The sequence below is a fragment of the Gymnoscopelus microlampas genome, assembly GCF_963454915.1.
Source record: "Gymnoscopelus microlampas genome assembly, chromosome: 6".
NCBI lineage: Eukaryota > Metazoa > Chordata > Actinopteri > Myctophiformes > Myctophidae > Gymnoscopelus > Gymnoscopelus microlampas.
In genome coordinates this window covers 21,278,214-21,291,698 of record NC_139943.1, presented here as the reverse complement: position 1 = coordinate 21,291,698, position 13,485 = coordinate 21,278,214, and the positions used below count along the sequence as shown (strand labels likewise).

The following is a 13,485-nucleotide window of genomic DNA, read 5'->3' as shown; positions in this document are numbered from 1 at the left end:
CTGATGCTTGGATCCACACGAGCACATATAAGTGCATGCGGTAACAGTAACAGGGAATTGTACAATTAGTGACTAAAGGATGATTGGTTACTTCTTGTTTATTGAAAAAAAAATGTTTTTTAAAGAAAATCCCACTATTTTTGTAACCCATTTTGCCTAAGCTGTAATCCTGGGCGCTACTCTCCCTCTGCCAGCATGGGGAGAGCCCCGAACTGAGCTCATGCTTCCTTCAAAGCATGAGGAGTGAGCAGGCCGCTTCTTATCACCTGACAGGGGGAAGTTTTTCCAAAGAAACGCTACTCACGCACGGCTCCGTTGTAGATACGGGCTGACATGCTGCCAACGAGGCTCTCACACACTTCAGGCAGAGTTTCCTGCTCAGCCAGGTCAGCTGACAGTCCCAGACAACGGAACCGCCGGAATGAGTCCAGGTCATTCTGAGAACAGAAGTCCTCCACTGCCTCTAGACTTGGGATTAGGCCCATCTGGAAAGCAAGGATAGGAGTAAGGATGAAAGGATGGCTTGCGAACTTTGGGAGTGAAACTGCCCTTGATTGGGTTTCCTCAACATTTAATTTAATATTCTGTAATTTTGTTACTTTTTATCATAATGTTAAATTCAGAAGAGGATTAACACCTGGCTACATTCCATCTAAATTAAAAGTAAAAATGTCTAAATAATTACTTACAGAGTCAATCAGGATGTGAGAGCTGGACTTGGGATCAGGGTTTGGCTCTTTGTTGAAGGTGATGTCCACAAAGTACCGCCCCCCTGCATTCAGACAGATCGCTGTATCCAGTACTGCACCCCTAGGAGTATATTTATTCAATTTGTAGATTGAGAGGGCAAATCAATTGTAATTACGGAACAACAAAAACATATAAATTCCACATACTTGGCAGCTTGAAACTGTGTTAATCAATATCAGTTCATGGATTCAAAAATCCGCCTCGTAAACATAATTCATCACCATTCAAGCAAGTTTATAACAGTGATATATATTGTCATCGATTACAAACAATAATGTTCAGTGTCAGATAAAGAATAAAGCCAGTAATATCATTATCAAATCATACATTATCAGTGACAACAATACAACACAACAATACCCATAATGAACACCAAGACACCATGTCTTCGTTCTGAGATTACATTATACAAAGCTAGGTGAGAAACCATGTCAAGTGACACATGATTAGACTGTCAACAGGACGTTTACATTAAAGCAGGACAGAGTCAGGTTTCTAACCTGGCATTCCCTGGTAGGGAGAGAGTTACAGTTCCTGTTGGGTCAACGGTACAGCGGTTGTCGCCCGGCGACAAAGGGAAGATGGTGATGGTGGCTATCCAGTCATCTGGGGACTGAGAAGGAACACTGTGAGCTACTGCAGTCAGGTGATATGACCAGTGGTGGAAAAAGTACTCAAATTTTTTTACTTAAGTAAAAGTATTAATACTGCAATGTAGAAATACTCTGTTACAAGTAAAAGTCCAGAATTCAAGTTGAGTAAAAGTACAAAAGTATTGGTAGAAGTAGAAAGGACTCATTATGGAGAATGTCCCATTTCACAAGTTTAAAATGTATAAAAACATATTTTGAAAAAGCTACTACAACTATCTATCTATCTATCTAACTAGCTATCTCACAATGCTCACAATGCGTCGCAACGCATTGTGAGCTTGTATGTAAAATTAAAAGTACAGAAAATTGGAAATACTCCAGTAAAGTAAAAATACCCCAAAACTGTACTTAAGTACAGTACTTGAGTAAATGTACTTAGTTACTTTACACCACTGGATATGACTTTGCTGTTGTGTTGTAACCGACTGCAGCATGTCATTTCATGATGAGTCCTGCTTTTTCTGTTTAGTTTTCCAATGTTTTTACCCAGTTTTTTGTTGTTGTGCCAATTAATCCTCCGCACACATTTCTGTGTTACCACGGCTGTTGTTCCCTATTGTCTCACCTGCCAGTGAGGAGACCCCACCAAGAGGACATACTTTCATATTTTAGTCACCTGAAATGTTTTAGTTTTTGTCTAGTTTTAGTCGACTAAAAATTATAAGATTATAGTCGACTAAATCTACAGTTGATTTAGTCGACTAGTCGACCAAACATAAAACGACTTGTCTTTTAGTTCTACTGGATCTCTTTTCCACTAGTCCCTCACTAACATTAGTCCAGTTTTTATTTGTTGACAAAATTGTCAATATATTTAGTCTTAATTTTAGTCATCGTAGCTTAGTTTTTATTTAATTTTGTCAGTCCAAAAAGGTAGTCGACGAACATTTTTCATCATAGTTTTAGACGACGAAATCAACACTGTGTTCAACACCCCCCGCTGACAGGTGCCGTCCCAGCCTGTGGCAGTCACAGCAACGAAGGTCTACTTGTTAAATAACAGTCCAAAAAATATTGTATGACTATGCACATACTCTGTGTCAAGTAAGTGAGGTTGTTTATCCTTGTGGTTGGTGGTCCTTACCTCAGGCTCATAGCGAATAACTAGCTGATAATCAATGGATTTGGGTATGTTGTCAACAGTGAACCGTAGTCCCGCCCTATCCAGCGCCCTGACGAATCCCGGTCCCGTCCAGGTAGTTGGCCTGTCGGCTGTCCTCTGCCGGGGGACAATCTGCAGTGCTGATCCAGGGTCCAGAGGAATGGTCATCTGCTACATGTAGTAGGTAAGAAAGGACTTTATTATAAAAGCACGGCGTCATCGATCTGAAAACTAAGTTAGGTGAATCTGTGTCTTTGAACTGTGCAACTTAACCACATGAACCCTAGCAACCCTATTCCGGGGAGAACATTCGGCAAAATTAGCAGATCTACAGGCCTGCGGATGTACTATTTTTAAGACATTTGGTGTAGAGGGGAAATAGCAGGGGGCCAAGTATAGACCCCTGGGAGACTCCAGTCAACAAAGTATACAGGGATTAAGTGGTTAATCAGAAGATTATTGATTCACTCATCACATCCTACCTGTTCCTGTCTCCTCCTCCTTGCATGTCTTCTGGTCCTCTTCAACAACACCATACGGCCATTGCTGTACTTGACGTCATAGCCCTGCTCCCTGAAGTGCTGCTCACAGTCAGGCAGAAGTGTAGGCTTTATCTAGGAGAGATTCACATTCAGACAAACATTCATTCAGTTACTGCAGCAGAGTTTAGCAAGAGCTGAATAGATACAAACGTAGCCTATGTGTGAAAGAACATAGACAGAACATAGCAAAAATACTTCATCCAGGACGTTATCATTTCAGTTTACTTTTATCTTTGTCAAACCATGAGGTGTCACTGTCAAATTCTGAACAAGTCTAAAAATGTATGGACTATAAGCAATTTTGTCAATGCTTGTATACAACTTAGACTGTGCAATGAGTACAAAATGTAGCTTTACAGTATGACTAGCCCCAGCAACAATTTAACTACTACTGTAAGTACAATGCTCAACTACCATGCACACTACCACTACCATTCTCTATTACCATGTACCAGTGCCAGTACCATGCACCGGTACCATGCTCTATTTCCAAGTTCCAGTACCATGTTATAGTACCATGCACCAGTACCATGCTCTATTTCCAAGTTCCAGTACCATGTTATAGTACCATGCACCAGTACCATGCTCTATTTCCAAGTTCCAGTACCATGCACCGGTACCATGCTCTATTTCCAAGTTCCAGTACCATGTTATAGTACCATGCACCAGTACCATGCTCTATTTTCAAGTTCCAGTACCATGTTATTGTACTGTACCATGCACCAGTGCCATGCTCTAGTCTAGTACCATGTATCATTACCATGTTATTGTTATAGTATGTGAACAAGGATAATATAGTAGTGGCTCCTCAAACTGTGTATTCTTAATCACTATAAACTGTCTCCTCAGGCCACTGGCTTCCAAGGTATAGTAGGGGTCAAAGGTGATGCATGACACATACATGGGATTCAGCGCTTCCTCTCTTGTCCAGTTCTTGGATGTAATATGGGTCCACTAATTCTTGATTCCCTTGATTCACTGGATGTTCTGGATGCCCTGGATTCTCTGGGTGCCTTGGATCGGGAGCCGGCAACCTTTTGGACATGAAGTGCCATGATTTTATTTTCTTGATAGTCAGTGTGCCATATCAACATTAAGTTGAATTATGACACCACATCAAAATGAAATTATTCCAACACATTTTGATTGTCCATATACATAACATCCATTTTCTTTCACATCAAGACATTGTACTGATCATTAAACTATGATAGGTGGGCAATAACCCCACCTATCTCCCAGGCTCCTACCCCATCTTATTCATCAGTCAAGAGTTCAGAGTTTTGCATACCTGGACACATCATTGACAGCGCCTTGTCTACCTCCCTCATGTTTAGTCTCAAAGTGACGCTTAACACTGGACGTTCGGCAAACAACATTTTCCGGTATTTATCCATGAGGGCTGTAATGCCCGTACATCTGTTTTAGCTTTCTTTGCCTTTTTTGCCAGAAACGTGTGATTATGCAATCATTGCGAGCTGGTGTGTGACATAGGCTACATGCTCCAAGGTGCACACAAAACTGAATTGTATAGGCTGCGTGAATAGGATGAAGGATTGTGTGCAGGAGGTAATTTGCATACAGATGCGTGGGGACTTAAATTAATTCAAATTTTTAAAATAAAAGTCCTCTCTCTCACACTTACGCTAGTGTGCCAGTGATTACCCTCCCCCGTGCCAATGGTGGCACCCGTGCCTAAGGTTGCCTACCACTGCTCTGGATGCTCTCGATGATTTTCTGGACGCTCTGGATTCTCTGGGTACTCTGGGCGCTCTGGATCCTCTGGACGCTCTGGATCCTCTGGGTACTCTGGGCGCTCTGGATCCTCTGGGTACTCTGGGCGCTCTGGATCCTCTGGGTACTCTGGGCGCTCTGGGTCCTCTGGACGCTCTGGACGCTGTGGATTCTCTGGATACTCTGGACGCTCTGGGTCCTCTGGACGCTCTGGATCCTCTGGACGCTGTGGATACTCTGGATACTCTGTATCCTCTGGACGCTGTGGATTCTCTGGATACTCTGGGCGCTCTGGATCCTCTGGAGCCTCTGGACGCTCTGGATCCTCTGGACGCTGTGGATTCTCTGGATCCTCTGGACGCTGTGGATTTTCTGGATACTCTGGGCGCTCTGGATCCTCTGGAGCCTCTGGACGCTCTGGATCCTCTGGACGCGGTGGATTCTCTGGATACTCTGGGCGCTCTGGATACTCTGGACGCTCTGGATCCTCTGGACGCTCTGGATCCTCTGGACGCTCTGGATCCTCTGGACGCTGTGGATTCTCTGGATCCTCTGGACGCTGTGGATCCTCTGGATCCTCTGGACGCTCTGGATCCTCTGGATTCTCTGGGTGCTCTGGATGGTCTGGATTCACTGGATTCTCGATTCTTGGTTGTTGATTTTGTGGAGAAGCAAACTCTGCCTCATACAGGAAGTAGTCCAGGGCAGGCAGGAAATGACCTTGCACTGGTTCAGAACACCTCCTTCCCATCATGTTGGGCAAGCACTGACATTGTCCGTTATCTGGAGAACACCTGCGGAAATATATCAAAGAGTAATGGCCACGTCAATTAACAGTGTTTTTATATGTATGTCTACAGTACATGTTGACACAAGTCTATGCATTTTCAGTCTGGGTGGCCCTAATGGGAATCAAACTGCCATCCCTAATAGTGTTACCTACCTACTGATAGGACCAACAGGATGCAAACACACATTACAAACTGTTTCTTTCATGCCCTGTACCGATATAAATCATACCATTAGGTAGTATGCATTACTAGTATATAGTGAGAAAAAAGAGGTGCCACCTTGTGCTTACAGTAAGTAGTATGTTCAAATATTCACAATAGCACATAGACAAACAAAATGTTTGAAGTTCAACTTGCAGGCATTTCTGTTCAATAACTAATGTGGATAAGCGAAGAGTGAATTTCAAGGAGAGAGGAAAAAGAGCAGTTTTATTGACCATTTCAGGGTTTTATATGCACGTGCTATTAAATAATTGTATCTCTATTCAGATGACGTAGGACAAGGCAGGGGGCGCTTTAAGTTCTCCACAAGGCAGGTGCTTAGGTGAAGTGAAGTCTCCATACCACCACCTCCAGTTCACAACTCTACAACGTGTTGCGCGGTAACAAACAATTATCATCTGTGTACAACGGATAGTGAAAATAGCTGATCTACAAGCTCATGCAAGGACGCAGAGAGCGTTTTAGAACCAAAGGGGACGCAAAAAAGTAACGTACGGAACACGCGGAACAGATGCACGCGTGCCTGAGCTCATGTGTCGCGACACATGAGCTCAGGGACGCAGAGAGAGTGGGGGGAATGATGTTACATCATTGTGAACTTGTGGAATTGTGAATTTGTATTTCAGCTATTTTCACTTGAATGGCATTAAGATAATGTACATACATGGTGCCATGTGCGCCTCCCACATCACAGTCACAAGGGGTGCATCTGTGCTCGGTGTTCCCCAAACCCCAGAACCCAGGCTAGAGGAGAACAAAGTGACAAACAGAAAACCAGTCATGAAAATGGTTCAAGGAAAGCCACAATAGTCTTATTATGAGTACTATTAATACAATTCTTTCTTATCTTTAAGGTAGGGTAAGTAATATCTTTTGGCTAAAACAAAGAGTTTTTTGTTAAAAGGTTAAAGCACTATATTCTGATAGTAATCATTGCTATAGAGTGTTTCTTCAGTAACAGGAGTCTCCCCGTCTCTTTGGCTCTTTAATAAAACAGAAAATCAATTTTCAGGTGGGTGGCAAAATGTCAGCCAATCAGGAGAGAGCACCCATTTATCAACTTCATTTTTTAAAGTGTTCCAGTTCAAAATATTTCTGCTAATTTCTTTATGTCATCACTACCAATTTCACTTGTTCAATCTGCATCCTGTCTGAGTTCTCCATCCTGATTGGATCAAATTGGCATCCTGACCTGAAAATGCATTCTATTTACTAAAGAGCTGGAGAGCCATGGAGACTCCTGTTACTGAACAAACACTCAGTAGCAATGAGTACTATCAGAATATAGAGCTATATAAGACTTATTTTAACCAAAGAAAATCACTTTAAAGTACAATGATAGTAAATGGATACTACGTTGCATAATATGTGCAGTAATACTTGGAAAATGACAGGATGCAGATAAGAAATATAATAATAATGATAATAATAACACACTTTATTTTAACAGCACTTTTAAAACAGAGTCACAAAGTGCTTCACACAGCATCAAAGATAAAAACAAATGTGCGAGAAAAAGTAGTCGCTGAGGAGTTTTTACTCAGGAGGAGTAAAAACAAAAGTATAAGAATAACCTACTCAAGTCAAAGTACTTTTTCTTCACTTAAATATTACTCAAGTAGAAACAAGGTTACTTGTGTTGGAACTAAGCTACTCAAGTAAAAGTACAAAAGTAGCTCTTGAATACTACTGCTGAGTAAAGCATGATTTATACTTTTATGATGTCATATGATGGAGCATAAATTAGGCATGAATGTTTCAGTATGAATACACCCTTCAACCATTTTTTATTTTTTTTTACACATTTGCAAAACATTTCTTTTTTTTTTAATTGCTAAAATGGCAGATCTACAGCACAAGCGCACAACATGTAGAATAGATCAGCTATTTTCGCATGTATGGGTTAAGTACATTCCATCCCTGGAGAGACCTACCAAACATCTGTCACAGAAGTCTCCAGTCGCCAGACGGTCACACACACACTCCCCTGTGTCTTGATCACATGCATGAGTACTCTGGACGCTCCCCAGGAGGTTACATCTGCACTCTAAAACCAGAACACAAGCACATGTGATAGAATGCAAGACACAAATTGAACAAAATTCAATAATTGCAATGATGTCCAAACTACAGTAAAATGGTGACACATCTGTCCAATCGTCCAATTGTTAACTAGTCGGTGTCGTACCCAACACCAGAGTCTGACATTTCTCAATGGAAGAGTAGAGAGACCACTTCCAAACACCACAGATGTGCTAGTTACAGTATGTTGTATTAACATACTCCTAAGATACAGATTGGCTAAAGCAATATTGTATTCGTTACAATAAGTACCGGATTGTAGCTTTAATCACCCATATAGCCAGGACAGGATGAATTGGCTAACACAGAACTATTTCAAAGAGCATTAACAAATATTGCTTTTGGTACACAGGTGGAGTTTGTCACAAAACCATAGAAGTGCCAGAAAACTTGAGACTTCAATTACATGGAAAGGTGTCTTAATTCTCATCCTTACTTTGGCAGCCTGCAGGGTCCTCTTGCCGGAGGCCAAAAAATCCATATTTACAGCGGTCACAGCGCTCTCCGTCTCCCTCCACGTTCTCCTTGCAGACACAGTGACCCGTCACAGGGTCACACAAACCGCTGTCTTTAGAACCCATAGGATCGCAGTCACAGGCTGGTGTAGAGGGGAAATTAATGTCAAATTTTACACCTTGGGCAGTTAAGGGGCATGAAACCCTAGGCTGATTTTCTTTTCCTGTTCAGGTTCAAACCCACAGCAGATTAAAAACATGAGACTAGTAGTAAGCAATGCAGTTGTGGCTAATAAAATGAATAATGGGTGGGAGTGTTACATTTAGATGTGCCCAGATCCATGGGTGTGCCAATGTTCAAGCATAGACAACTCTCTCTCTCGGCTCCTCGTAAATCATTGTACTGTTGGACGGAGGAGGCGGAAAAAAGAGGATCGGAAATTTGGCTAATAGTCAACACGGATGTCATTGCACATTGACACACCTAAATCTAACATACTAATTTGATAAATCATGCAAAAGTGTTGCATACCCTACAGTCACGTTTAACCTGAACTGGAAAACCAACTTCAAAGTCAGCCTAGGGTTTCCCTCTTTAAATGAGGTTTATGAGACAGTATGCATTTTTAACACCAAACTTTCACTTCAAAAATCTGATTAATGTGCAAAAAAATGAAAGAAAGATAGAAAGATAGAAAGAAAGATAGAAAGAAAGATAGAAAGATAGAAAGATAGAAAGATAGAAAGATAGAAAGATAGAAAGAAAGAAAGAAATCAAGGTCTTGTAAACTTACGGATGCACCCGCTGGGGTCCTCCACAGAGCTCTCTGGGTCCTGGTAGAGATAAGGGCGGCACTGCTCGCACTGTGGCCCCATGCGGTCATGCTGACAGTTGTCACACACTCCACCACTCACCTTGCCCGTGGCCTCATAGCGGGCTATGTCGAAGTGACATGTTTCGGAATGGCCGTGACAGTTACATCCTTGAAAGAGTAACAAAGACAAACAATGTTATGTTGTGCAACAGAATAATTTCACAGGGTAGAGAGATGATGGGGCAGGGAGGGAGGGTTATAGTCTTACTCCTGCAGATGTTGGGACCATGTTCGCCGCCTGACCTCCAGGGGGCATCGTTGTGAAAGTCCTCACATGCCTCACAGTTGTCTCCCATTGTGTTGTGGTGGCACAAACAGCGACCATGGACCTATAGAAAAACAATATATATATATAGTCTATCCATATTCACAGATGGCTTAAAACATTATCACAATTCCCCCAAGAGAGACATAAACATTTCTGCAGCTTTTACTTTAGTATCTCACCTCTAAATTCAAATCAAAATGTTATCAGAAACAACTGTATTTCTGTCATACTATAAAGGTGAAATTGATATTTCTGTCTGTGTTGTGACACTAAGATCAGCCAATGAAACTAACAAAATGTCTGTCACCACTTGGTTTCTTGGGGGGAAAAAACAGGCTCCATGGGTGCATAGTACTGTACATTTACAGGTCACAAACAAGAGCATGGTCACACATGTGGCAATGCAGCATCTCCTGCAAAGGCAAAATTCACACCTGCTTGAATGTGGGCAATGCACAATGTGAAGCAAATCAATTTGCTGGTTTATAGTACAGCCTATGACAGCCAAGTGGGGATAACCACATATACTTTGCATTGGTTGACGCTCGGTCAAAGTTCACCAAAGTTGAGCTCCATGCGATGGAGAAGAAGCCATGCCCTTAAGCTTGATATATCGCTCCATATGTACGACACTACTGTACAACGAAGTAGGGCCTACTTCGTCGTACAGTACAAGAGTGTCCCGCAAAAATAAAACTAAAAAGTAATAAGAGATTGTGACTAAATAATAACTACACTAGATCCATTGGAACACAGATACATTTTCTATTTCCTGAAAAGTAACGGTTTTGGACATGTAAAATGTTCCTGGCTGACAGCGACGAAATACTCCATCGCGCAAGGATGACACTTGCCAAAAATAACACATCTACAAGCTAACAATGACATATTCACTTGTAGAGCTGTTCTTTTTGGCAATCACTAGTAGAAGGGGTCTCACCATCCCAGCCTCATTAAAGACATCCCCCCTGCTACCGCCCACAGGCATGCACTGACTGGCATGTCCGTTGCAGAAGCAGCTGCCGCGGACCACCATTTCATAGAGGGCATAGTAGTACTTCTCCTCTGGGTTCCTGCGCTTGCGGCCCAGGATGTCACCCAGGGTGAACAGTCGAGTGAAGTTGATCCGTATGTTGGTCATGGTGATCAGTTCTGTTGATGACAGGAAAGGTAATCACGTTTCATGATACTTATGACTGGAAAAGAAAAAAAGGAGGGCCCAAAAAAACTGCCCTGCCAAGGTAAAGAGCAGTAACTACGTTTTGGGACACGCCGACTTATTTTTGTATCCCAAAGGTCAAATTAGCCTTTGTGATTTTGGGGGATAAACAATTACCTCAAGAACAGATGCAAAATTAGTGTAATATCACTTATATGCCGATATCTCATTTGGCTGACCAGTTGAATCACTTTTAATCCCATTTTTCAGTGTTTTTTGTTTTCGTAGTTACTGCTCTTTACCTTGGCAGGGCAGTATAGATCTAATATAGCAATGATTACTATGTGAATATAGGACAGTTTAACACTCATTTGAACAAAAACAAATCACTTACACCCCCTTTAATGGATAACTCAATAACACTCTAGTAGTAACAAAAAGAGAAGAGAATATTCATGGTAATACAGCCTATTGAAAAAGGAAAAATACTGAATCAAACCTTGAATATGGGGTGCATATGGGTTGTCTATGTCAAAGGTAGGATCCAAGGCCTTCAGCACAACCTGTTATGGAAATAAAAGAAAATAATCAACGATGCTTGTTGTCATATTAAGGTCAGAGTGTGTGTGTGTGTGTGTGTGTGTGTGTGTGTGTGTGTGTGTGTGTGTGTGTGTGTGTGTGTGTGTGTGTGTGTGTGTGTGTGTGTTTGTGTGTGTGTGATTAATGTGATTAATGCGATTAATCACCTCTCCATCAGTTGAAGGATCAGACCCGGAGTATCTGCCGTCACAGACAACGTCGTCCACGCTGTCAGCAGGCTTGTCAGACACCCAGGGGTAATGAAGAGCACAGTCCTCTGCAAAATAACGAAATACTTTCCATGTCCGCCCATGGTCTTTGGACCTCTCCACTAGCATAGCAGCCGGACGGAAACTCTACAGGGAGAAGGATGGGGAATAACGTCACATGTACAAAGCAATCAAAATCGATCAGCTTTTCAGCACAAGTTTCATTTGCTTTATAATTATAAATATAATTAGTTAAATACATTTGTATACTTGGTGCAGTATGGATTTGTAAAAGATTTCGACCTTGCCAATTTGATTTTGTTATACATAATGTACAGTACACCAAATTCCGTCTGCTGTTGTTTTCTTCCTTTATTTACACTGTAAAATCACTATGCTTATGTGTTCAATTTCACCTAAACCATGATTTCAGTAGTTTGCCCATAGGCTGAAAGGGCAAGCTCTGATTGTCAGACAACTATCTATCGAGCCACAAATTTGCTATTGTCCCCATACAACTTCATCTGATGGCAAGTTTCACAATTGTGAATACAACGAGTGATGGCAGGTAAGGTTTCACGCTGACGGGATGGACAGAGGATGTTGCAGGAATAAACCTTTGACAATAGCAGGGTGGTTTCAGCATCTTTACCTTAAAAGTGAGCACAAGGTGACTGAACTGGAACAGGGTCTCCAGGTCCAATTGTATGCTGACTCGGTGAACTCCTGTAAAGGATAAGGACATTACTTTTCAAGATGAAACTCATATACTGTAGTGTAAAGTGTAAATATACTTCAATATCTATATTTCTTGACCTTTAGACATAGCTATTAGGTTTAGATATATCAAACCCATCATTACCTGTGAGTGACCAGTAATCTACTGTTGTTTGCCTTTGCAAAGAGACACCTACAGTTCACATAGTGGCAATGCTGCAGCTGTTCTATGCATAAAGCCCCACACGTACATACTATACGGTTAGTTGGCTATATGCATAAAGCCATACACCTACTGTATAAAGCAGTAGGCTATATGGTTCTACAGTTCTATGCATGAAGCCCAATACATACTGCATAATACAGTACATAAGCTATACTGGTTCTACAGTTTTATGCATGAAGCCATATATAGACTGCATATTTACATTGGCCAACATCTCTAGGGTTATACAGTAGGCTCTGTAATAGCCAACATCTATGGTTATACAGTAGGCTCTGCAAATTATAGTCAACATCTATGGTTGTACAGTATGTACTCTGTATATCATAATAGCCTACATTACATCTATGGTAGGCTACATATACAAATACATCTACGTATGGTAGGCTACAGCAGTGGTTCTCAACCTTTTCAGGCCGTGACCCCCTCAAAATAGTCATATTTGAACTGGGGACCCCCACCCTGACAAGCACTTGGAATTGTATGAGTTGAGGCATTACATTAGTAGTTTAGTCGGTTCCACAGATAAATATTGTGGAAATAGCCGATCTACAAGCTCACAATGCCTCGAACTTATAGATCGGCTATTTTCAAAATGTTTGCCTCTTTCTTATATTATTTAACAATTTAGTCAATGTTTGACCAGTTTTTAAAGTATAGTTTGTTGATTATTTTGATGCAGTAATGGTCTTTTTCTTTTCTTTTTTGAGGTATTAAAAAGGTCTTCACTGTCAACTGGGGACCCCCCAAAATCATGGGGGGACCCACAGGTTGAGGACCACTGGGCTACAGTATGTAAGCTGAGCATCACCATTCTCTGACTGCCACCATTTCATCCTGCGCTCTGGGTCAAAGGTCGTGATGACGTTCTCGATGCGGTGGCTGTCGGGGTTGGTGTCGCTGTTGTACGGCAGCCTGGAGTCACACGTGAAGCACTTCTGTTCATCCTGAGGAGCATAAAACAAACACACACTTGTTGACACTTCGCACAATGGTTTACCATACAAATTAGCCTCACACTCACCAGGATTGCAGATCTGCTTTGGCCTAATTGGCTTACAATTAGAAGCAACCACACACTTTCTGTATGAAAGAACAATGATTGGGTATAATAACAAACCCAG

General features: G+C 41.7%; 1 protein-coding gene across 2 annotated transcripts in view; it reads right to left on the bottom strand.

Annotated features, from left to right (window-relative positions):
* lamb4 (laminin, beta 4) overlaps positions 1–13,485 on the bottom strand; it is a 38,206-nt gene that overhangs the window by 14,719 nt on the left and 10,002 nt on the right. The window contains exons 5-21 of one of the 2 annotated variants that reach the window (XM_084059851.1): positions 13,173–13,308; positions 12,074–12,147; positions 11,380–11,568; positions 11,133–11,196; positions 10,415–10,626; positions 9,415–9,535; positions 9,126–9,314; positions 8,313–8,474; positions 7,729–7,841; positions 6,459–6,538; positions 4,757–5,575; positions 3,949–4,081; positions 2,988–3,119; positions 2,488–2,676; positions 1,251–1,363; positions 690–810; positions 305–485 (exon numbers count right to left, since the gene is read on the bottom strand). In XM_084059851.1, the coding sequence (XP_083915977.1) occupies positions 305–485; positions 690–810; positions 1,251–1,363; positions 2,488–2,676; positions 2,988–3,119; positions 3,949–4,081; positions 4,757–5,575; positions 6,459–6,538; positions 7,729–7,841; positions 8,313–8,474; positions 9,126–9,314; positions 9,415–9,535; positions 10,415–10,626; positions 11,133–11,196; positions 11,380–11,568; positions 12,074–12,147; positions 13,173–13,308 (3,028 nt within the window). The remainder of the gene's footprint in view (positions 1–304; positions 486–689; positions 811–1,250; positions 1,364–2,487; positions 2,677–2,987; positions 3,120–3,948; positions 4,082–4,756; positions 5,576–6,458; positions 6,539–7,728; positions 7,842–8,312; positions 8,475–9,125; positions 9,315–9,414; positions 9,536–10,414; positions 10,627–11,132; positions 11,197–11,379; positions 11,569–12,073; positions 12,148–13,172; positions 13,309–13,485) is intronic. The other variant, XM_084059852.1, reaches the window with a different exon arrangement.